General features: G+C 44.2%; 1 protein-coding gene and 1 long non-coding RNA gene across 2 annotated transcripts; one reads left to right on the top strand and one right to left on the bottom strand.

The window, feature by feature from the left end:
- The first annotated feature begins 3,582 nt into the window (after positions 1-3,582).
- Positions 3,583-10,808, top strand: LOC132342815 (uncharacterized). Its single transcript, XR_009491334.1, has 2 exons — positions 3,583-4,117; positions 4,330-10,808. It is a non-coding gene; the product is annotated as an uncharacterized lncRNA (long non-coding RNA).
- An 8,115-nt stretch (positions 10,809-18,923) lies between these two features.
- Positions 18,924-25,393, bottom strand: GINS3 (GINS complex subunit 3). The gene is given in 3 exon segments (NM_001076136.1): positions 18,924-20,434; positions 20,822-21,055; positions 25,078-25,393. Coding segments are annotated over 3 exon segments (651 nt in total). The 5' UTR covers positions 25,264-25,393; the 3' UTR covers positions 18,924-20,203.
- Positions 25,394-26,000: the final 607 nt, after the last annotated feature.

The following is a 26,000-nucleotide window of genomic DNA, read 5'->3' as shown; positions in this document are numbered from 1 at the left end:
GATGCTGGGAAAGATTGAAGGCAGGAGGAGAAGGGGACGACAGAGGATGAGATGGTTGGATGGCATCACTGGCTCAAGGGACATGAACCTGAGTCCCTGGGGTTGCCGAGTCGGACACAACTTAGCGAATGAATAATATCATGTTCCTGGAGCTCGAAACACACATGAGAATTAAACAGGAGTTTATACTTTCTTTCTGTATAAAAATTATATGCGGAATAGGTATGTACGTGAAAATAAAGGTCTAAGCTGGAAAGTAAAATATTGATATATTAACAGTAGGTATCTCGGGAGAGGAAGAGCAGGAGGTAAAAGCTGTGAAGAGTTGCCCTTCTTCTTTGGATGTTTTCATATAGCTTTATTTTTTTTCAACAAGCATTTACACTTGCTTGTTAAAGGGGCCTCATAAGAAAAAATAAATAAACCTGCTTGTTGAAATCTGCTAAAAAATTAAACTAAGGTACAGTTTAATTTTAATCAGGAGAAGTTATCTATTCGGTCTAATCCCACTGCATAATGATAAAATTGTACCAGCTGCAAAAGAGAAAGGAGGGAAGGGAGAGAAGAGAGACAAAGAAGCAACCGGGTGACGGGTGTTAACTTGGATCAGGCGAGGCTGGTGGGCGTTCAGCCAAAAGTGGAGCAAAGCGTCCCTCCCTCCACGGGTGGGAACTGGTGTGTGCAGGAGGCGATCAATGACACGCTGTCGACAAGCGGAGTCACAAATGGGAGCGTCGGGGAAGATGACGATGATGACCAAACAGGAGGAGCAGCCATCCTGTCAGGGCTCAGCTTTGACCCCATGTGGCAGCAGGGGACCACCAGCCTCCATTCTACACTGAGATTCGTCCCCCGTCATTTACAACGATCTCAGCTCCTAGTCTGGTCCTTCCCAAGCCCCCAGAACATCCTAGTTTATCTGAAGCAGAGGTTCTGCAGCTGGAGGAAGTGAGTAGGAATTCCAGGCCACTTATTTCTGCTGTGGCGTCCCCAAGCAGAACGTGTGGTTCACTACTTCTTTGCTCCAACTTCCAGCATCTGAGCTGGGCACTCTGCCCTCTGCGTGGGTCTGTGGGGTTGATGCTTTGTGGCCGTGGGGTGCAGGGAAAACAGGAGCAGGGGAGGCCTGGGGGCTCAGAACCCTCAAACCTGGGTAAGGTCATCTGAGACTTGTAGACCTAAATTCTCTGATAAACACGGTCTCAAAACCACACACCTGGCAAACAGACTGTCCTGGGAACACGGCCCAGGAACAAACAACAAGCTTGTAGTCTTTTCATTTTATTCTTGGTTCTCACTGTTCTAGGAAGGAAAAAAAAAAAAAAGATTGGACTCGAGTATGTGGGACATTCACATGTTTTACTCAGAAAACAAGAACCTCTGATTTTCTTAGAGAAACGTTGAGAGTTGCCTTTTCCTTTTAGTGCTCTTAGGCACACATTGGAACAAGGAAGACATAATTTCAATTCTAAGTGTTCATTCTAAGTTTCATTCTAAGTGTTCCCTTGAACACCTACTTCATCCTTTCTAGACGGATCATTGAACAGAATTAAAGCTGCTCCCAAAGTGTAGTTTGACTTAGTCTGTGGGCCCTCCATGACGTGTCCCTGTCCCCTTCTGGGTCCCCCTCCTCTTTTCCGGCTTCCCCTCAGGCAAACGTGGCATATTTTTGCCCCCCAAGCCCTCCATACTTAGGTCCTCTGTCTGGAACGGCTACCCCTGGACCTCCTGTCCCTTCAGAATTGCAACCCCTGCCTCTTCTCCATAGCAATTGTCTCTTTCTAGTAGGTCACTTCCTTATTTTGCTTACTGTCTACCCCATTTCTAATGTAAACTCCACCAAAGCAGAGATTTTCATCCATTTCACCAATGGAAATCCAGTCCTGGAATAATGACTGGATCTAAATCTTTATAGAGGGGTTCTGCATTATATATCCAAAATGTCATAAATAACACTAATGCCTCCATGCAGCTATTCCACATCTAGGAATTTATCCGTGGGAAGCCATCACAAGAGAGTTAGACATGTTACAAAACCCAAACTCTGGAAATAATAAGAGCTGACATTTAATTACCACTTACCCTGTGCCAGACTGTTTTAAACATTTTCTGTACATGAACTCTTTAAACCTCCCGACAACCCTAGAACCCACCTATTATTGTCTGGATTTTACATGTAGGGGGACAGGCAGAGGGACTGAAGAGCATGCAATGGAGCCAGGATTTGATGGGGTGTGCCTGACTCAAGAGTCCATATTCTTAACAACCTATGTTTATATAACTGTGCCCTAGCCACATTGAGGCAGTCAGCGCAACCATTTAAAATGATGATGTAGATAATGTATTTTTTTCCCACTGGGGAGAGAAGGGACATGAACCTCTAGAAATATATTCAAATTGTGTGATCATACACATGGCTGGGAAGAAGATGGCTTTATCAGCTTCTCAAATACATCCAAGAACCAGGGGTGCAGAATAATTCTTCTACATAAATAGTTCAAGTGAACACATCCTCCACTTGGGTTATCAACTATTTAGCATAGTCTTAAAAAAAATTCTTCTTAGCTTCCTTCCTTCCACATAAGCCTTCCTCCTCTTGTCCCTAAACCACGTTAGCAATCTAGAGTCCCACCCTTTAATGACTCAAAAAGACTTTTGTCAGATATGGCAAAAGCAGGTTTCTAAAAAGACCGCTGCTGCTGCTGCTGCTAAGTCACTTCAGTCGTGTCCGACTCTGTGCAACCCCGTAGACGGCAGCCCACCAGGCTCCCCCGTCCCTGGGATTCTCCAGGCAAGAACATGGAGTGGGTTGCCATTTCCTTCTCCAATGCATGAAAGTGAAAAGTGAAAGTGAAGTCGCTCAGTCGTGTCCGACTCTTAGCGACCTCATGGATTGCAGCCTACCTCTGTCCATGGGATTTTCCAGGCAAGAGTACTGGAGTGGGGTGCCATTGCCTTCTCCTTCTAAAAAGACTACACATTATAAATACATTTTCATTAAAAATCCATATGTACATATAAGTACTATAAAAAGACTCAAATAAATAGATTTTATGTTCACAACTGTCATTCCAGGATGCTGGAATTATGCGTGTGTTAAAATTTCTTTTCTGGTCTTATTTGTATTCTTTACATTTTTTTGCAAGAGCACAAATTACTTTTTGTAACCAAAGGAAATTTTTTTTTTTTTTTTTTAAGAAAAAGGCAGCTTTGGGAAAAACAATTCGGAGGTAGCTCTCAAAATTTTAAGTGTATTTGCCCTTTGACCCAGCAATTCCATTTCCAGGAACGTTTGACAGAAATCCTTGCATGTGAGCCCGAATGTAAGCCTAATGACATTCGCGGCAGCATTACTGAGAAAATTAGTAAACAGCCAAACCCTCAGAGAAGGTGAGTAAATAAAATATTCAATAAAATATAATACCACCATATTATAAAAACTGTGCAGTTGTTAACAAAAGAAAACAGTAGTTAGATCTCTCTCAGACAAAATAATAAAAGGAAGTTTACAGAACAGAATGTATAATAAGGTCCAACATACATAAAAATGTGTGTAAGAGTGTGAAAGTGCTGAAAGGGGACTGGAAGGAAGCCGCCTGTTGTTGATGATGCTGACTCGCAGGGAGGCCCTGGGAGCTGGGTGGGGAGGAGATGCTGAAGGGACTTTATGTTCTGTTCTGGATCGCCTGAATCTTTTACATATTATTTATGTAACCAAACAAAATGCACACAGTAAAACTACGAAACAGTTATAAAATTTAAAAAGCTTCCAAACTCCAAAATGCTCCCCTCCGGCTCTCTGGCACCCCACCATGGGGCTGGCTCACAGGCTCCAAGTCCAAGCTGCCAGGAAGCCTCAGGAAGGACCAGGGTCCTGGTTACTGTCAGGATTAGAAACAGGCTCAGTCACCGGCCAGGGGCAGAAGGTTATGTAAATGGGGAGCAGTCCTACAGCACATTCTTATGCCCTAAGCATGAGCAGCGATCGTGAGGTCTTGGAGCAGTGTGGAAATTAAGAGACAAAAGCCAAGTGGGAAACTGCACCCAGCCGGCCCCGAGAAACTTGCACAAGGCACAGTGACAAGGTGAAGGAGCCACGGCCGGCATGGTTAGCCAGGTGAGATGACAGCATCTTGGCCCAAACCTGTTTCTCCCGAGGCCACAAACCTGCATGTCATCTGGACCCGCACCTCTCTCCCTCCCCCACCATCCGTCATCACGGCGTCCTCTGCTCCCTGCACTTCTTTCATCCCCACTGCTGGTCTAGGCATCTTTGTCTCTCCCTGCGTGATCGCAGTGGCTGCCTAACAAGTCTTCTGGTTCCCAAAGGCCATCTCTCCGGGACCCCGTCTCTTCCTGCACAACAGCCAGAACGGTCTCTGAGCTTTTAAAAAGGTAACTCGGCTCGCTCGCTCGCTTCCGAATTTGCTCGTTGCTTTTATAGTAATACCTTTGTCCTGATCTCTGAGCCCTTGTAGGAGCTGGCCCTCGCTTGTGGCTACAACCACGTCTTGCTTTCTCCTCTTCCACTGTGTTCCAGCCACCCTGGCCCTTCCCTGGGGTCTCTGCTCTCACTGCCTCTGTGAACCTAGCTACTCCTTACACTCCACCCCTCTGAATCCCAGTCTCTCCATCTCATTAGCCTATGTATCTGCTTCTTGGGACTATGCCTGTCTGAAATCCTCACATCTGCTTGATCCCCAGTCTGCCCCACTAGCCAGCATTATTTTTTTCAAGGACCATGGGCGAACGGCTTCCCTATAGCTCAGATGGTAAAGAACCTGCCTGCAATGCAGGACACCAGGGTTGATCCCTGGGTCGGGAAGATAACCTGGAGAAGGGCATGGCAACCCACTCTATTATTCTTTCCTGGAGAATCCCATGGACAGAGGAGCCTGGAGGGCTATAGTCCATGGGGCCGCAAAGAGTCGGACACGACTGAGCGACTAACACTACTACCACTACCACCATGGGCGAGGCGCTGCTCTGAGCACTTTACGGACCACGCATCTAGTGCTCGCAAGACAGTGTGAAACCAATACGATCGCAACACCATTTTACAGATAAGGAAAATGAGGCACAGAGGTACCCAACTTGTCCCCAAGCCAGGCCATTCTTAGGTGGCCAAGGTGGGATTTGAACCCGGTGACTTCAGCCCAAGGCCTGGACCTTTCATTACTAAACGATCCTGCCTAAACCACTAATGAGATTTAAAAAAAAAAACAAAAAACCAGCACCCTTTTTACTTTCTAAAGCTTTGAACCGGCTGGAGAAGCAGCTGATGGTCTTCACTGGCCACACTGGTACCAGACCGCCCACCCCCAAGCTTTTAATGTCTATGGTGGTTTGGGGACCTGATTTGACCTGTTTTTTCTCTACAGAACAGGCCATAATGAAAAGAGTTCTCAAACTGCTTTTTGTGGACTTTTAAAATATTGAAAGCATGAGTCCATTTCCCTTCTGTAATTCTCAACAGGGTCTCACTGCATAAAGGGGACCAGCTCTAACACCTGTGGAATTGAAACCCTGGCTGCAGAAAACTGGGGACTCAATGCCTATTTGGGTTGTATTTTTATTAAAACCCCATTAACTTGTTTCTCTCAGAGCAATTAAAGTGTCCTGGCCTGATGCTCTGCAGCACTGTGGAGGAGATGCTTATTAACACTGAGCATTCTGTTCTGAGCTCAGGCAGAAAACTTTCTTTCCAAAAGCACCCTGGGTGGGGGTTTATGGGGGACTGATGTCTTGGGGTCCCTCTCACCCCCAAGGTAAGTTTCCTTAACCGATAATTTGGTTACATCCTCTGCAGCTGGTCTTAAGTCAACTGAGGTTGATAACATCATTTTCCTTCTACATGGTGGGGTGTTTTTTGTGTTTTTGTGGTGTTTTTTTTTTTTTTTTGGCTGACTTTTATAACTCAAGACCAGTTGAAAGTCTTCCAATGAATATTAATTCCTTCCACACCTCGTAAAAGTCTGAAGCACCACCCCAGGGCACACGGAGGCCAAGTGTGAAGTTTCACTTGGCAGAACTGTAGACATGCATTTCTGTCTCTACTTTTGCACCTTGAAATCAGTCAGACCCACGTGAGCCAGGCCCCATCCTTATTCCATGCCAGGGTGGATGCGACCTGCTGGCAACTGTGTGCCCCCACCACAGGACTCTGCATTTTAACACAGGGGCACATTCTGGAGGTGGACAGCTCGCAATTCAACCATTCAATCAATGGAGCATCTACTGGGCACAAGCTTGGTGCTTTGTGCTCCCAGGGATGTGGTAGGTCTGAGGTGGGGCCTGAGAACCTTCGTTTCTAACAAGTTCACAGGTGGTGCGATGCTGTTGGTCTGGGGGCCACACTCTGAGACTCACTGCTTCAGGACCTCCCTTCCACTCCTTTCCCAACCTTGGGATGGTGCTTCAGCCATTGGCTCTCAGGCAATTTGTATGGCCTCCTGTTTGTGATGGTCTGCCCCTGTTTCCTTCTCCCCACCTCCCTATCTGTCATTCTCATCCTTGCCCTCCATGTTCCTGCTCTCTTCTCCTCAGAACAGCCTAAGCCACAGACCACCCCTCCCCTTTTCCTGCCCCAAGACCTTGGCACCTGCTACCCTCACTGCCTGGAATGTTCTTTCTTGGGCTCTGCACCTGGCCAACTCCCACCCTAACTCAGAGAGGCCTTCTATGAACACAGTTGAAAGACGGTCCCCTGAGCTGTTCCCCTTCCAACACTCTTTAATTCACATCACAGATCCTGTGTTGATCAGATCTGACTCCCCTTGAGAATGTAAACTCCACAAGGGCAGGGAGGAGTGACATCCCTCTCCCCGCTGTAGACCCCACACTGGGTGCAGTCACAGGGTAGGGCAGGGGTCCCCAACCCCCAGATGGGTAATGGTCCATGGTCTGTTAGGAACTGGGCCACACAGCAGGAGGTGAGCAAAGTTTCATCTGTATTTACAGCTGCTCCCCAGTGCTCTCCCTTCACCCCCAGATGGGACTGTCTAGTTGCAGAAAAACAAGATCAGGACTCCCACTGATTCTGCATTATGGTGAACTGTATAATTATTTCATTATATAATCCAGTGTAACAATCATGGAAATAAAGTGCACAATGACTACAATGTGCCTGAATCATGCTGAGAACCCTGGTCCACGGAAAAACTGTCTTCCATGAAACCGGTCCCTGGTGACAAAAAGGTTAGGGACCGCTGGGATACAGCATCCTTGGAGAAGTGAAGGAATGGGATTAGCTTCTGTTCTCAGTGAAATCCACACTGGAAGTGGCTGGAAAACCAGCCAGTCTTGCCCCATGGGCTCTTCTTTCTGCAAACCTGCCTGCCATCCGGCCAACCCTCAGCCACCCAGCACTTCGTTTTGAGCCAGGGGTTGGGGTGGGAATGGAGGGAGGAAGGGGAGGCTTGGGAACAGCCACAGTTGCAGATTAGACACATAATCAAATCCAGAGGGCTGCACTGTGTTCTGCCAATTAAGATACCAGATTAAGCAGGCCAAGGGCCCCTGGGGCGAGATGCCACACAAAATAACTCTTCAAAAATAGTAACTTGTATCTCAGGAATGAGCATGAATTGTCAATGACATGAGCAGTGTTTTGAAACAGAAAGACGAGTCCTATTTATATTGCAGATAATGGTTACATGACGTAGGCATAGCTTGGGCCAATGTTCCCAAAGGAGGTATTTAGGAGTAATGGTGTGGAAGCTGTGTTGGAAGGACCAGTGCTGAAGAGTAAAGATGGCCGGTGGTGTGGTGGGAAGAGGATGTCCACGGCTCCTGGCTGGGCTCTTGCTGCTTACTGGTCAGTGCAGCGGAGCAGCAAAGATCTGCCTTCAGGAGCACCTGGATCAGGGTTCCAGCCCTAGGCTCAGCACTTGTTGCTGTGTGACCTTGTTGTTTAACCTCACTGAGCCTGTCTCTATCTCTGGAAAATGAGGGGAAACAATAATTTCTCTCTCGGAGTTGTTGTAAAGAGTAAATGAGATAATAAGATAATGTGTATAAAGTGGATGTTGCAGTGCCTGGCACAGAGTAAGCACTCAATAAATAATAGCTATTATTAGCTACAACATTAAAAATTTTTAATTGTGGTAAAAAATAATATAAAAATGTACCATCTTAACCACTTTCAGTGTACAGTTCAACAGTGTTATATGTATTCACACTGTAGTGCAACAGATCTCTAGAACTTTCTTATCTTGCAAAACTGAAACTCTTATGTTTCGATTTTTAACCCATATTGAGTTGATTTTTGTATTTGGTTTTAGGTAAGGGTCCAATGTCATTCTTCTACAGTAACACTTTTATGTTGAAAATTCCTCTTACCTATTTGTGCCCATTTTCTCTTCTATTAAAAAAAAAAAGGTAGGTTAAGAACTTTTCTATTCAAGATACCACAAAGAAAATTAAAGGACAAGCCACAAACTGGGAGTTTTTTTTATTTTACAACACAGATAATCGATTCCTATTCAGAATACTTCTATAGGTCAGTAAGAAAAAGACAAATGTCCTCATAGAAAAATGGGTAAGACGCATAAAAGGGAATTTCACAGAAGAGGAAGCATGAATGGTCCATGAACATACAATAAAATACTCGGCCTCATTGGTGCTCAGGAAAACGCAAATCAGCATCACTATGAGGTATCAATTTATACCCATTAACTGGGCAAAAATTAAGAACTCTGATGATGAGGACTCATACATAGCAGATGGGAGAGTAATCTGGTACATTCTGGCAGCATCTTGTGAACTTGAGCACTCACAGAATTTACAAGCCAGCAATTTAACTTTCAGGTGAAACTTCCCCAAGAGAGATTCTTAAGTAAATAATTCAGATATGAGCACAAATACGCACAGTGACAATGTCTATAACAGAAAAAAGGACTGGAAACAGACCAAATGTCCAGTAATGAGAGAATGCTTATAGAGATCATGGCATGTTTCCAGAATAGAGAGTCATTCAGCAGTAAAAATGAACTGCAAAAACATGGGTGAAAGTTTAAATGTAAAATTGAGTGAAAGAAACACGCATGTGGCAGGGTATTATTTTTGCAGAGTCCAAAACCAAATCAAAACAACATACTCATCAGATATATAAAACAAAGGGACTGTACACCTGAAACTAACACAACTTTGTAAGGCAACCATACTTCAATAAAATCTTTCTTATTATTGGAGAATAACTGCTTTGCAATGTTGTGTTGCTTTCTTCCATACAATGAAGTGAAGCAGCTGTCAGTGTCTCCCTCCCGCTGCCTCCATCCGCCCTCTAGGTCCTCACAGGGCGCCGAACTGAGCTCCCGCCCGCTAGCGGTCTGTTCTGCACGTGCTAGTGTATATATGTCAGTGCTCCTCTCCCAGGTGAAAAGCAGTTTTTAAAGAGATAATAAACATAAAACCCAAGATCATGGTAACTCTGGGGGTGGGGGCAGCAGGAAATCATGCAGAAGGAACCAGAAGCATTGATAATTTTCTAGAACTTTAGTGCCTGGAAGATTCTGTGCGTTCTTGTTATTATAACGCTTCATAATCTAAAGATATGTTACATAAATTCCTTTCCATGTATTAAATGTAACATGATAAAGAGTTATTTTACCAGCCTGGAAAACAGTTAATCCTTATGGGCTCCATCAGCTCTAAACCACTGGGTAGCAGCTACCAGTGTAGGGAGATGATAAGAACTCTCCATTCCTCCACCATCTGTTTATTCTGGGAAGAATTTGGAAGGGGCAGGCATGACGCTGTCTTTGAAGCCTCCAAAACAAATCCTGGGCACAAAACCCAGACTGGAGGCTGGAGAAGAGGTGAGAAGAGGCACAGAGAACAATCCCGTGGACAGGAGAGAGAGATCTGGGTAAACTGCGGCTGACTTGGCTCCCAGGCCACCCTCAAACTGGCAAAACTGGCTTGCACCTTCTTGCACTTTGGCAAGAATCAGAGAGGGAATGAGCGGGCCATCCAGGAGACATTTACTGTCCATTACACTTCTAAGGGAACAGGCATGGCATCACTGAACAAAGGGGTCCCCCAGAGAATAATAGTGCGAAGTCACCCCTACATTAGTTCTCTGTCTTTGGCTTTCCCGGGTTAAAGGCCATCTCGGAGGCCTGAAGACACAAGCTCTTTCCTGAGAGATTTATTTCACCACGTGAGTCCCCAAGGGACCTTGCCACGTGGTGTGGATGAGATTGAAGGAGGTGGATGTGCTTGAGCCATAATTAAGCAAGGCAGTTCATCCACCTCCATGTAACTCAGCTAAACGCTTGACTCAACAGATGCATCTACGATAAGCCAAGACTTTTTTTTCCCTATGGTTTCTTTGTTTGACTTTACAGCAGCAGAAAAGCCTTTTCAAATCACAATGGTCTGTGGAAATAACAGTCTTTCAAAATGGAGTGAGGTTTTTCCAGTTTTTATTGATTTCTTTTAAAGATGCCTTACAGGGCTTCAGTGGTAAAGAATCCGCCTCCCAATGCAGGACACACAGTTTGATCCCTGATCCAGGAAGATCACACATGCTGCAGAGCAACTAAGCCTGTGTGCAACCAAGCCCATAAGCCTGTGTTCTAGAGTCTGGGAGCCACAACTACTGAAGCCCAGGTGTCCTGGAGGCCATGCCCCGCAACAAGAGAAGCCACCGCAGTGAGAATCCCAAGTACTGCAACCAGAGAGGAGCCCCTGCTCACCACAACTAGAGAAAAGCCCACATAGCAACAAAGATCCAGAACAGTCAGAACAAATACATACAATATACACAAAATAAATACATACAATATAAACAAAATAAATAAATACAATTTTAAAAAAATAAATAAAATTTTTTTATTTAAAAAATAAAATGCCTTAAACATTGGAGAACACTGATTTTCACTGTTGACTATATATAAACGTGGTGTATCATGTTATATGATGTGCTTTGGGGTTTCCCTGGTGGCTCAGATGGTAAAGAATCTGCCTGGGTCAGGAAGAGCCCCTGGAGAAGGGAATGGCAATCCACTCCAGTATTCTTGTGTGGAGAATCCCATGGACAGAGATGCCTGGTGGGCTACAGTTCATGGGGTCGCAAAGAATTGGACACAACTCAGCAACTTACGCTTCACTTTCACTCCCTGCAAATCTTTGAAACAATCTGAAAATTCAGCCAGTAGAACCTTCTGAAATGTTGATCAGGGGCTAAGTTGGCTCAAAGCCTCAGAAAACACTTCCTGGACTGCTCAGTGACTGGAAGAGAAGCACTTTACTTAATTTTTATCTGTCCTCTTGGATGCAGAAATGCGTGAACACACGATGCTAAATTAGAAAATGACAGCGTCTTTTGAAAGGTTTTTTAAATGTTTTGCTCTTGAACCTAAGAGATAGCCAAGTGCCAAGCCCTCTTGTTCCCATTAAGATAAAGCCACTCTCCGGGAACAACTGCTGTCATCTCTCCCTCCAGTGACCCCAACAATGGTAGCTTTTGACCACTGGTTTCTTTTTTCAAGCATCAAAAAATGCCTCCTCACTACACATTTCTTTCAACACATCACACCATCTTTCTCTCACCTGTCTCGTTTGCTGCACCTACATCTGTAACTTTTAGGTCCTCATCTGCTTTCCTGCTTTTTCCCCTCACAGGCTTCCCAGATGGTGCTAGTGGTAAAGAACCCGCCTGCCAATGTAGGAGACTTAAGAGTTGCAGGTTCGATCCCTGAGTCAGGAAGATCCCCTGCAGGAGGGCATGGCAACCCACTCCAGTATTCTTGCCTGGAGAATCCCATGGACAGAGGAGCCTGGTGGGCTACAGTCCATGGGGTCACAAAGAGTCAGACATGGCTGCATCGACTTAGCATGGCTGCATCGACTTAGCACACAGTACTGCTTTCCTGCAGCCAAATAAACTATCTTCAGGGAAGAATTTTAGTCGCCCAGAAAGAGGGTCATGCAAATCATGTGAGAATCAAAAAAAACTTCTGTCTCAAGGGTGATACAGGAGCAGAGAATGTCACAAAGCTATAAACCTCTGGGATTTTTTTTCCTTCTTTTAAATTGGCCATAGGTGGGAGAAGACTGCAAGGATGAGCTGGTTCTCTGCACTCCCTTTATGGGTTCTGAAACAGCAGCAGGTCCCAACCACTATTTTCAGAGCCGTGCTGACATTTGTTAATAATGTTGGTGTATAAAGCCAAGCTCATTTTAAACTAATTTAGACACAAAGAAAATTAGCGAGTATGTGTCAGAATGGAAAGGGGAGAAAATCAAGTTACTGCTGTCACAGACAGAAAGCGAAAAGCTTGAGGTAAAATGAAAATGGCTGTTTCCCATTAGATGCAAGGACTGGGGGAAAAGTGAAAATTTCAGGTGAAAAGCAAATCCTCTCTCCCTTCTTGAGGAGCCCACCGACAGCTTGCTCCTGAGCAAGCCCTGCTAGGCTCCTACTTGGCTCCAGTTATGCACCCAAGGAAAAGACACCTTTTCAATGAGCCTACCTTCTGAAATTAACAGAGGGAAGAGTCTGATGCTGTTTTATTTGTCAAAACTGTTCTCAAAAATGACTGCTCCCAGGACCTCCCTGGTGGCCCATTGATTAAGACTTTGTCTTCCAGTGCAGCAAGGCCGGGTTTGATCCCAGGTGGGGAGCTAGGATCCCACATGCCTCACAGCCAAAAAAAAAAACCCAAAACCACAAAACAGAAATATTATTGTAACAAATTAAATATACATTGTAAAAATGGTCCACATCAAAAACAAATATTCCTCCCTAAATACAAAGTAGAAGCTTGGATTGGATTCTGGAAGAGTAAAAGGACATAACGTCTGGTGAAATCTGACAAGCCTGTGACTTAGTTAACGTACTTGATAAATGTACCACGATTGTGTAAGATGTTAGGGAAAGCTGGGTGAAGGATATAGAAGAACTCTCTATATTAGTTTTACAACTATTGTATAAGTCTGAAATTATTTTCAAATAAAAACGTTTAATGAAATGATGCCCCTTTAGTTGACTTGACTCTGATCTCTGACAGATAGGATCTGGCTTCTGGATGTGGTCTCCTGTGCATTGGGCTTCCATTCGATCCTTTGGAAAAACCAGAAGAAACTTTCTGGCCAGCTGAATACCTTCCTTTAGCTCACAATGCAGGCAACAGGAGAGCACAGCCCGGAAGGAGAAGGTTCGTTTCGTGTCCTAGAGGAAGGCTGCTTGGCAAGCAAGCTGTGTCTGGCTGTGTCTCCTTGCACCATGTCTCCTTTAATTAGCGAGGCAGAAAGGCAGAAGCCTAGAAAAACCAACAAAATGAGCTCAAACAAAGACAGGCTGGGCCTGTCACCTGTGTTAATCATCTGCTCTCATTAGAGGGTAGCTGTATATTTTCTCAGACTTGCTCTTGATTCCCTATATATTTTATTCACTACTCATTAATGATGGAAGATTTATTATTCATTCAAAATGCCACTATCAAGAATTAGCAAGAGAATTCCAAACTGTAGACACTTTTCTTTAGGTTCAGGGCATTCAGTTGTCTTTTAAAAATTGTTTCTATGTGCAATCAATATTGAAAATTTCAGTTTACCTACATAAGATAAGGACTAATTAAAGTTAGGGAAAGCCGGGTTTCCAGAAGAAATTAAGGTTCTTGGAGTAATTCTCAGAGTTTAAGCATCTAGCCTATATTTTGTGCAACAAGTTACTTCAAGTATAGATTATTCTCTTGAACACAAAGACACCTACTTTCAGAAATGCATGTATGGCCTCCACAATTATTTTCTTTTGCCAAGATCAGTGTAAAATATTTTTACTTAAACACAATTGTCTGTCTCAAGCATAAAGATGAAAAGCTTTCCTCATATTTCTTGAAGGATGGTGGAACAGAAAATAACAGAGAGACTCAGAGTGGGACTAACTTCTATATGAACTTGAGTGAGAGGCTCATATTTCTGCATTCCAGTTTCACTATGTCAGACACAGTGGTTCCAGAAACTTCTCAGGTTCAGTGGTTCAGAGGTTCAGTGGTGCTGAGAGATTAAAAAGAAGGTCTCAAAAATGCTCAGAAATCTCTTAGATGGTGAAATTTTTATTTAAAATGAGGAACAAGTTATTTCTGCTAAATAAGCAGAAAATTCAATACCCAACCACTGGGGTAAAGACAGACTTTTAACAAATGGTACTAGTATGACAAGCGTAGGACGTCAAGAAACACCTGGAGTGACAGGCAAATGTGGCCTTGGAGCACAGAGCGAAGCAGGGCAAAGGCTAATAGAGTTTTGCCAAGAGAATGCACTGGTCATAGCAAACACCCTCTTCCAACAACACAAGAGAAGACTCTACACATGGACATCACCAGATGGTCAACACCGAAATCAGATTGATTATATTCTTTGCAGCCAAAGATGGAGAAGCTCTATACAGTCAGCAAAAACAAGACTGGGAGCTGACTGTGGCTCAGATCATGAACTCCTTATTGCCAAATTGAGAGTTAAATTGAAGAAAGTAGGGAAAACCACTAGACCATTCAGGTATGACTTAAATCAAATCCCTAACGATTATACAGTGGAAGTGAGAAATAGATTTAAGGGACTAGATCTGATAGAGTGCCTGATGAACTATGGACGGAGGTTCTTGACATTGTACAGGAGGCAGGGATCAAGACCATCCCCAAGAAAAAGAAATGCAAAAGAGCAAAATGGCTGCCTGAGGAGGCCTTACAAATAGCTGTGAAAAGAAGAAAAGCAAAAAGCAAAGGCGAAAAGGAAAGATATACCCATTTGAATGCAGAGTTCCAAATAAGAGCAAGGAGAGATAAGAAAGCCTTCCTTGTTAATTGGTGCAAAGAAATAGAGGAAAACAATAGAATGGGAAAGACTAGAGATCACTTCAAGAAAATTAGAGATACCAAGGGAACATTTCATGCAAAGATGGGCACGATAAAGGACAGAAATGGTATGGACCTAACAGAAGCAGAAGATATTAAGAAGATGTGGCAAGAATACACAGAAGAACTGTACAAAAAAGATCTTCACAACCCAGATAATCACGATGGTGTGATCACTCACCTAGAGCCAGACATCTTGGAATGTGAAGTGAAGTGGGCCTTAGGAAGCATCACTACAAACAAAGCTAGTGGAGGTGATGGAAATCCAGTTGAGCTATTTCAAATCCTGAAAGATGATGCTGTGAAAGTGCTGCACTCAGTATGCCAGCAAATTTGGAAAACTCAGCAATGGCCACAGGACTGGAAAAGGTCAGTTTTCATTCCAATCCCAAAGAAAGGCAATGACAAAGAATGCTCAAACTACCACACAATTGCACTCATCTCACACACTAGCAAAGTAATGCTCAAAATTCTCCAAGCCAGGTTTCAACAATACGTGAACTGTGAACTTCCAGATGTTCAAGCTGATTTTAGAAAAGGCAGAGGAACCAGAGATCAAATTGCCAACATCCACTGGATCATTGAAAAAGCAAGAGAGTTCCAGAAAAACATCTATTTCTGCTTTATTGACTATGCCAAAGCCTTTGACTGTATGGATCACAATAAACTGTGGAAAATTCTGAAACAGATGGGAATACCACCTGACCTGCCTCCTGAGAAATCTGTATGCAGGTCAGGAAGCAACAGTTAGAACTGGACATGGAATAACAGGCTGGTTCCAAATAGGAAAAGGAGTAAGTCAAGTCTATATATTGTCACCATGCTTATTTAACTTATATGCAGAGTACATCATGAGAAATGCTGGGCTGGATGAAGCACAAGCTGGAATTAAGACTTTCAGGAGAAATATCAGTAACTTCAGAAATGCAGATGACACCACCCTTATGGCAGAAAGTGAAGAATAACTAAAGAGCCTCTTGATGAAACTGAAAGAGGAGAGTGAAAACGTAGGCTTAAAGCTCAACATTCAGAAAACAAAGATCATGGCATCCAGTCCCATCACTTCATGGCAAATAGATGGAGAAACAGTGGAAACAGTGGCAGACTTTATTTTTTTGGTCTCCAAAATCACTGCAGATACTGGTTGCAGTCATGAAATTAAAAGATACTTATTCCTTGGAAGAAAAGTTATGACCAATGTAGGCAACATATTAAAAAGCAGAGACATTACTTTGCCAACAAAGGTCTGTCTAGTCAAGGCTATGGGTTTTCCAATAGCCATGTACGGATGTGAGAGTAGGACTATAAAGAAAGCTGAGCGCCAGAGAACTGATGCTTTTGAACTGTTGGAGAAGACTGTTGAGAGTCCCTTGGACTATAAGGAGATCCAACCATTCCATCCTAAAGATCAGTCCTGGGTGTTCATTGGAAGGACTGATGTTGAAGCTGAAACTCCAATACTTTGGCCACCTGATGTGAAGAGCTGACATTTGAAAAGACCCTGATGCTGGCAAAGATTGAGGGTGGGAGAAGGGGACGACAGAGGATGAGATAGTTGGATGGTATCACCGATTCAATGGACATGAGTTTGAGCAAGCTCCAGGAGTTGGTGATGAACAGGGAGGCCTGGCGTTTTGCAGTCCATGGGGTTGCAAAGAGTCGGCAACTGAGCGATGGAACTGAACTGATGACAAGAGTGGCCTTTTCCTGACAAGGGAGGGTTTTGCGTAGAGAAGTAATAAGCTCTGATTGCTTCTTTGTGTTTTTTTTTTCCTCTCTGTACCCCCTGGCATTCGGGGATCTTAGTTCCCTGACTGCTGCTGTTTAGTCACTCAGTCATGTCCGACTCTCTTGCAACCCCATGGACTGTAGCCCGCCAGGCTCCTCTGTCCATGGGATTTTCCAGGCAAGAACACTGGAGTGGGTTGCCATGCCCTCCTCCAGGGAATCTTCCCAACCCAGGGATTGAACCCAGGTCTCCCTCGTTGGGAGTGAGGAGTCTCAACCACTGGACCACCAGGGTAGTCCCTGATTAAACAAGACCACTCTGGCTGCTTTGGCAAGAAGAATCTGAAGGCTAGGGGTGGGGGTGGTGAATAATGCAGGGAGGCAGGTGGAAGGTGGCCACAGCCATTCCAGACAGGAGTGGAGGTGGGGAAGATGTGGGCAGGTTCTGCCAATGTTTTGAAAGTTGACCCAAAGGATAAGGAGAGTAAGAGAAAGACGGCCAAGGAAGATTCCTGTATTCTTGTCATAAGCAGTAGGGAAAGATGGAGTGGTCAGAAACAGAGATGACAGAGAGGACAAGAAGAGACTGAGAGTAAGATCAGGGCTTCAGTTCTAGCCACCATGGGATCAGATGTTGAAGGGGAATATCAAGGTGGTTAGCTGCAAGTCTGGAGTTTAAAGGAGGTCTGGACGGAGATGGAATTTGGGGGTTATCCGTGTACAGTATTCTTGCCTGGAGAATCCCAGGGACGGGGGACCCTGGTGGGCTGCCATCTATGGGGTCACAGAGTTGGACACGACACAGCAGCAGCAGCAGCAGTGTATAGGAGGTGGTATTTAAAACTTGACAAATGACACTGGAGGGAGTCAGAATGGTTAGGAGAGGTCCAAGGACTGAGGCTGGAGCTGTCCAAACCATAGAAGTCAAGAGAGTGCAAGGAACTGACCTAGGAGACCAAGCCTCCACTCCTCTCAGCAGCCCAGCTTGTACTTCAATGAAAAGCCTGAAGATGGTGAGGTCCTTTGTATATAATTAAGGCCACAATTACCTGGGGAAAGAGCCTTTAAGAGGAAAGAGTGTACATCCCCCCTTGATTTTTATTGACCGGGGGATTTTTGTAGAAACTGACGCCTGTGGTCAGCGATTTGTTTTGTAAGTGAATATTGAAACACTCCAGTCAATAATGTTTGAGTAACAAAAGACATATTAATATATCTCTAGTCAATAAGTTGTTAAGAGTTATTTGGTATTTGAGCCAATTTGTTGACTTAAAAAATTCACCTCTTTGAAGGCACCAAGACACTGATTTAGGGGCTGGTTGTGGGGAAGAAGGTTTGGAATTGACAGCCTGGAAGGTAAATCTGGTGTTGGAGAAGACTCTTGAGAGTCCCTTGGACTGCAAGGAGATCCAACTAGTCCATTCTGAATTCTCCAGGCAAGATCAGCCCTAGGATTTCTTTGGAAGGAATGATGCTAAAGCTGAAACTCCAGTACTTTGGCCACCTCATGCGAAGAGTTGACTCATTGGAAAAGACCCTGATGCTGGGAGGGATTGGGGGCAGGAGGAGAAGGGGACGACAGAGGATGAGATGGCTGGATGGCATCACTGACTCGATGGACATGAGTGAGTGAACTCCGGGAGTTGGTGATAGACAGGGAGGCCTGGCGTGCTGCGATTCACGGAGTCACAAAGAGTCGGACACGACTGAGCGACTGAACTGAACTGAAGGCAAATCTGTAATTTGGAGATGGGGCTTCAGAAGCTCCTTGCAATATAATTTGTTCAGAATTTAAAATGAAATATATTTTGCATGTGCGTACTCACATATTCTTGACATGTGGCCTCTGAGCAAAAAATTGTCTCTAATAAAATTAAAAAATGGTACCAGGGACTTCCTTGGTGGTCCAGTAGTCAAAGACTGAGCAACAACTCCAGGGTTCGATCCCTGGTCAGGGAACTAGGATCCCACATGCGGAGTGGCGTGGCAAAAAAAATGGTAGCAGCCTTAGGATTGACTTTACAAACAAAGCTGTCTGTGAATTCAAAAATTAAATAATATGCTTTTCTCACTGACTCTGAATTATCTCTGGGGGCCTGGGCTACATGTGAATGCTGTGACATCAATGGAAGTCCCTCTTCTCTAGGACACAGCCCATCCCTATAGGGAATGTCTCTCATATTTATGAGTATTGTGCAAACAAAAGAGCAGTTGCTAAAACATGGATTTATTTGGGCATTACTGTCAAGTATGATCAAAGATAAAATTCTCTGAGAGCTTTGTCGGATCATCTGTAGTACTCGAGTTCCAGAAATAGCACTTGTACAGAACGTATTCATGTGCAAAGTGGATCATTTATTTAGCACCAAAATCAACCTTTAAAAACATCAGTTCCATCTTAAAACAGGCATTTAAAAAACATTTCTGACATTCTAAGTTTGCATCTAGACATCTGCACAATCTGGAGACCCAAATTCCACTGTGATTTCCACTGACAAAGGTGATTTTCACCCGCTGTGGGAAGCTGGGAGCGGAGCCATGGCATGGAGGTACCTGTCCTTCAAAAGGTCCAGTGGGTCCCAGGGATGCTGTTTCCTACTCTGCTGAGGTTTCCTCCTTGATCTCCAAGGAAAGAGTTTTGTGGTTGCTTACAGAGACTCTTGGTAACTGGTCAGGAATCCACTATATAATCATATTGCAAAATTTCTTGAAGAGGAAAAAACCACGACCGAGGTCTCTTGCCCACTCACGTCTGCCATGCTAAGCTCCTCAAACAGAGCTCTTAATCAGCAGCACTGAAGTCCTGATCTCAATGTAAGAAGGGCTGGTTAACACCCTTTAATAACTACTTTGCAATTCCAAAGGACTCTCTGACAGCTTTCCTAGGGAGGGCATGAAGTAACTGAGGATCTCAGAGGCAAAAACAAGCTGTTTAACCATTTCCCGTCTAGGCTGACTGTAGAGTTCTGTGAAGTCCAGTGTATGAAGCCCTCATCACAGAAAAGGAAAACAATGTCTTCTCTTTAGTAAAAGCCAGGCCATTCATCGGCCTTTCCCCTTTTCCTTCCTTATTCTTGGCAATTGTTTTTGGAAACTGGGTAATTCTCCATAGGAAGGTGGCAGGAGATACTTACAAGGAGAGCCAGCATGTCCAGGGGTACTGTCCTTTGTACAACCACAAGGAAGATGAGGCAGTTCAGCTCAAGAGGACATCTTACCAACAGGCAGGGAAGGTCCATTTGTATCCATCCTTTGGAGCTCGTGAAACTGGACATCGAAGGCTGTCCAAACTCCCAGGCACAATGAATCCCGGTTCTAACTCTATTGTGATGTGTTAATGATCCTTCTTTATCAAAGACCTTGGCTGTGGGTTCCTGGGCTAAGGACGCCTAGGCTGTGGGTCAGCAGATAGGACAGTCCTGGAAGACTCAGAGGGCCAGAGACAACCCCCAGCATGTCATTTCCCCACCAGATCATACCACTCCTGACACTGCTACAGGGAATAAGCCACAAGATGGGACATGATTCTGGCCCTTTACAAGGTCAACCTGGCTCCTATCAAGGACGCACGGAGGGATAAGTCTACAGGGAGAAATTCTGTGTTCTTCTGGACTTCAGTCTTCCATGTCAGTGAATTTTCTCTTTGCGTAGTTCTGAACCAGGTTGGAAGCTGTGAGCTGAGATGCCTGCCCCTTCTCCCAACACTGAAAATCATTCAGTCCTTTCTGCCCTGTTTGAAACAAGCCTCTCTCCATCTCATCTAGTCGGGCCACGAGTGCTGACGTGTCTTCATTGTAAGCGTTCTGGGAGGAATCCATGATGCGGCGGAAACGTCCAACAAATGTCTGAAGAAGAAGTGCCAGAGAGAAATCAGATACATTTTTTTAAAATCCCTGAACACTTAAAGGCAAGAATCTGGTTTGGGACTCAGTCAGAAGGAGGTTTGAGCCTCCTCTGCCTATCACCTGTGATGAACCATTATACCCCTTTCTTATTTCCAGGATTTCCTGTTGGTTCCAACTTTTAGCAAGCAAATATGCAGAGCAGCACACAAGTCATAGTTACATGTATATATAATAGGCAAACACAGCCTAACTGTAGGCTGACCTAGAATAACAATACACTGATCGCATAAATCATACACTCCCCTGGGTAAGAGTAACATCTGGTGGCCGGCACGGCTATCTCCTGAGTCATGTGCAATGCCATAGGTTTTCATGTCAATTACTTGCCTGCAGGAGAGAATGGGAGATGTCGGCATTCTCTGGACTGTCAAAATGCAGGAGCTGGGAGCCGAACCCATAGAAATGTGGTCCCATTTTGTGGAGGTCCACCACGTTGGCGTCTGCACTGAACACAGTCCTCCAACCCTCCTGGTAGATCTTGGGAAGTTCCACTGAAAGGATCCGCCGCTTGTTGTCAAACAGTCCCTTTGCCAGCCACAAAGGGAGTTCAAGCTTTGTGCCCTGTATCACACAGCATTGTAGGTTTTAAAGACAAGTAACGTAGTAAATGTGTTACTATGCACGTGACCTGAGGGAATGAATGAATATCAGTACTGCCTGTTCTCTCTAGGGGAATGACTGCCAAACACAGAAGATGTAGTTGTGACTTAACAAATGAACTGTGTGGGCTGAAGTTTTATGTCATGATGGAATGGAGAGAGAAAAAGCATTTATATACCAAAAACAGAGTGAAGAACAAAAATGTGACACAAAGGGAAGGTTTTCCTAACTAACGTAAATAAAAACTATCCAATTGCAGACAACAGAAAATAGAAGGATGGAAAAAATGTTATCAAACAGTAACCAAAAGAAAGAAGCATTACTAGAGATAAAGAGGGACCTTTGATAATAAAATGGTCATTAAATCTATCAGAAAAATAGAAATATCTGTCTAAATCAACAGAAGTAAAAGGAAAAATGACAAATCCGTAATCATCATGGGAGATTTTAACATATCCGTTTTTGGTAAATGAGAAGTAGCAAACAAAAAAATCAATAACAACATAGACAATCTAAACAAAACAAATAAAAACTTCACCTAATTTACATATAGATTATGTACTGCAGACCATGATTTCACAATATCGAACTTTTCAAGCACATCGCTGTTGTTTAGTTGCTAAGTCATGTTCAACTCTTTTGTGACCCCGTGGACTGTAGCCTGCCAGGCTCCTCTGTCCATGGGATTTCCCAGGCAATAATACTGGAATGGGTTGCCATTTCCTTCTCCTGGGGATCTTCCTGGCCCAGGAATCGAACCTGAGTCTCTTGCCGTGGCACATGGATTTTTACCACTGAGCCACAGGGAAGCCCTTTCAAGCACAAACCGAATGGTTATCTTATGCTACGGTTTAGAGCAAATGCTAACTTTCAGAAAACTGAAATCATTCAGACTATGTTGTTTGGCCACTGTGGAACTAAGCCAGAAATCAAAATCCAAACTGTATGTAGCAAAGTCCCCAGATGTTTGGACCTAAGCACCAGTCTTCTCAATAATTCATGAGTCAAAGAAGAATTCACAGTGAAAATTAGAAAATCAAATTAAAACTTGTGAAATGTAGTTAAAGCTACAGGAAAAGCACAGCTAAAAATGTAAAAAAGAAAGGTGAAAAATCAATGACCTAGGTACCCATCTCAAAATGTGAATGGATGCAAGAAAACAAAGAAAATTAAGCCCAAAGAAAATAGAAGGAAAGAACTAATTAAGATAAGAACTAAATGACCTAAAAATGAAGGTACAAATGAGAAAGCTGACAGAGCCATTATTTAGTTCTTTTAAAAAACTGCTACAAGTGATAAACTCCTAGTAAGACTACTTAAGAAAGAGATCATAATTTCTCAATATCAAAAATAAAAAGCAGGACACAGCTATAGTTGTACAGATGTTTAAAAGATAGTAAAAGGATATTTTGAACAACACTATACCACTATATTTGAAATTTTAGGTGAAACAGTCAAATTCCCAGGACGAAAAAACCATGTACCAAGAGTAAAACTAGAATAGAAAATCTGATAGCCCTGTGTCTATGAATGAAATGAAATACGTCAGTAAAAACCTTCCTACACAAATCTCCCACACAGAAGAATCCTAAATAGTATATGTAGACATTATGCCCTCAAAGAAGGGGACCATAAGTCCCCTCTCCTTAAGTACAGCTGTACATAATGACTTCCTTCCAGAGAGAACAGTAACTTTACAATGAAAACAGAGTAACTTTACAATGAAGAATCCTGACAAACCCCACATAGCTCAAGTGATCAAAGTTCCTATCAATACAAGTCATGCTGATGGCATGTACCCTTGTTAAGATGTGGTAAAAATGGCACTTTACCTCTATGGTCTCCTGCCTCAAAACAGTCTAATCATGAGAAAACCAACAGACAAATGCCAAATGAGGAATATTCTCAACAAAATACCTCGCCAGCACTCCACAGAATTCATGGTCATTAAAAACAAGGAAAGTCCGATAAACTGTCAAAACCAAGAGGAGCCTAAGGACACACAATTACTAAATGCACTTTGGTGTCCTGGATGGGAACCTGGAACAGAAAAAGGACATTTAGTAAAAATGAAGGAAATATGAATAAAATATGGACGGTACACCTCTGTTTATCAGTGTGTAAGAGAACCAACTAATTGACTACTCTAATGGAAAGTCAAAAAATAATGTCTAAATGTTTAAAAACTCAAGATAAATTTAAGAACATTAATTAGAAATATGGAGGTGAACTTTGAAGAGACTATGAAAAAAGGAGACAGATCCTGTGGAAATGGAAAGGACATGAGGGAGAGCAAGGCAGGGCCTCCTATTTTTTTCTATAAATCTTTGGGTATTATTTGGCTTTTTAAACTTTGCATATGTCTCACTTTGATAAAAATAACTCAAAACAGACCAAACAAAAATGCCCAAGTGAAGAGGAACTAAAAAAGCCTCTTGATGAAAGTGAAAGAGGAGAGTGAAAAAGTTGGCTTCAACCTCATGGGGAAACAGTGGAAACAGTGCCAGACTTTATTTTTGGGGGCTCCAAAATCACTGCACATGGTGATTGCAGCCATGAAATTAAAAGACACTTACTCCTTGGAAGGAAAGTTATGACCAACCGAGATAACATATTCAAAAGCAGAGACATTACTTTGCCAACAAAGGTCCGTCTGGTCAAGGCTATGGTTTTTCCAGTGGTCATGTATAGATGTGAGAGTTGGACTCTCATATGTGAAGATGTGAAGAAAGCTGAGCGCCGAAGAACTGATGCTTTTGAACTGTGGTGTTGAAGAAGACTCTTGAGAGTCCCTTGGACTGCAAGGAGATCCAACCAGTCCATTCTAAAGGAGATCAGTCCTGGGTGTTCTTTGGAAGGAATGATGCTAAAGCTGAAACTCCAGTACTTTGGCCACCTCATGCGAAGAGTTGACTCACTGGAAAAGACTCTGATGCTGAGAGGGATTGGGGGCAGGAGGAGAAGGGGATGACAGAGGATGAGATGGCTGGATGGCATCACCAAATCGATGGACATGAGTTTGAGTGAACTCCGGGAGTTAGTGATGGACAGGGAGGCCTGGCGTGCTGCAATTCATGGGGTCGCAAAGAGTCAGACACGACTGAGCGACTGAACTGAACTGAAACAAAACTTGGGTTAAATAGGAAATTAAAAAATAACCATTATGGGACTTTCCTGGTGGTCTAGTGGCTAAGACTCCAAGCTCCCAATGCGGGTAGGGGGCGGGGGCCGGTTCCATCCCTGGTCAGGGAACCAGATCCCACATGCCAAAACTAAGGGTTCGCATGTGGCAACTAAGACCCCCACGCAGCCAAATAAATATTTAAAAATAAGAACCATTACAAGCCATGTTCCTGGGACAAACTCGAATTTGAAGTCATGCAGTTCTTAGTTCGAATCCCAGCTCACCACTTACAATAAGACCCTAGCACCCTGGCCAAGTTACTCAACATATCTGGGCTTCAATTTCTTTACGTGTAACAACATGGGACTATAGCGTTGTTAAAGAACTAAAGGGGTAATAGATCCCAGCACTAAAAGCTCTCAGGAACTGGTTGCTGATGCCATCATCATTTCAGGAACGAATATAGCAATTTGCAGCTCCCAGACATCATTTGCTTCTACGGAAACCAAAACTGTTGTTTTGCTTTAAGGCAAAAAGTAATCAGAACCCTGGTCCGTAGGCGCCGATCCTTAAGCATCAACACACATCGGGTGAAAACACATTGCTGAATTTGGATAGTTTCAAAAAAGAAATCCGTGCTGGAGGGAGCCTGACGACCCAGTATAAATTTAGTTTCCATAGGGGTCGCGAAGGCTTGGGGGTGGGAGTGGGGCGCGCAGCGAACAGGACTCAGCGTTCGGCTCGGCCTCCCTGTACTGTAAAACTACAAATCCCAGAGGGCATCGCGCCCGGCTACGCGGCGCCCCAAAGCCCGCAAGTTCTACTTGGAGTTGTAGTCTTTCCAGACGGGATGGCTTACCTCCGGGATAGCATTGTCAGTCTCGGCCCCTCCGCTCCGGTCTAGGAAGAAAGCGCCGAGGCGCGGCATGGGGATCTCCGTGCGCACCGAGAGCTTCTCGTGGGACATCAGAATGTCGTCCAAGGAAAGAAAATTCTCCTCAGGACCCAGCGCACCCGACTCCACCCGGAAATAAGCCTCGGACATGGCGGCGGCTTGAGCGTCTTCGTTTCCACTCTCGTGATTCGGGAGACCTCCGGGAGTCAGAGATGTAAAAGGAGGAGGCGGCTGAGGCTGGTCAGGATTGTGAAGGTTGAGGAGGTCGCTGCGGCAGTCAGATCGGATTCAAGCTCTTTTCCCGCGCCCGCGGACGGGCCAGACAGGAGCAGTCGATCCAGGCTGGTCTGCCCAGACAGAAGCAATCGACAAAGTCTGCGGATTTGGTTCTGCGCGACCCAGAGGAGGAGGAGCAGTACTTGGCTCCGCCCAAAGTGTTTTTTTCAGGAGTGTAGTCCGGGGTGAGACGGAGAAGGCAATGGCACCCCACTCCAGTACACTTGCCTGGAAAATCCCATGGTTGGAGGAGCCTGGTGGGCTGCAGTCCATGGGGTCGCTAAGAGTCGGACACGACTGAGCGACTTCACTTTCTCTTTTCACTTTCATGCATTGGAGAAGGAAATGGCAACCCACTCCAGTGTTCTTGCCTGGAGAATCCCAGGGACGGGGGAGCCTGGTGTGCTGCCATCTCTGGGGTCACACAGAGTCGGACACGACTGAAGTGACTTAGCATAGCATAGCATAGTCCGGGGTGAGAACTTTAAATAAAACTGGAGATTGCTTTGAAGCTGCAAAATGTATTTGCACTAGACCGTGGTCCTTTAAATGTTTATATGAAATTTAAAACACTTTGCAACACACTTGGGGGCTTCATTGCACCCTCCCTC

This window comes from Bos taurus, chromosome 18 (genome assembly GCF_002263795.3).
Source record: "Bos taurus isolate L1 Dominette 01449 registration number 42190680 breed Hereford chromosome 18, ARS-UCD2.0, whole genome shotgun sequence".
NCBI lineage: Eukaryota > Metazoa > Chordata > Mammalia > Artiodactyla > Bovidae > Bos > Bos taurus.
The sequence above is the reverse complement of the archived record's forward strand: the minus strand, read 5'-3'. Positions and strand labels throughout refer to the sequence as shown.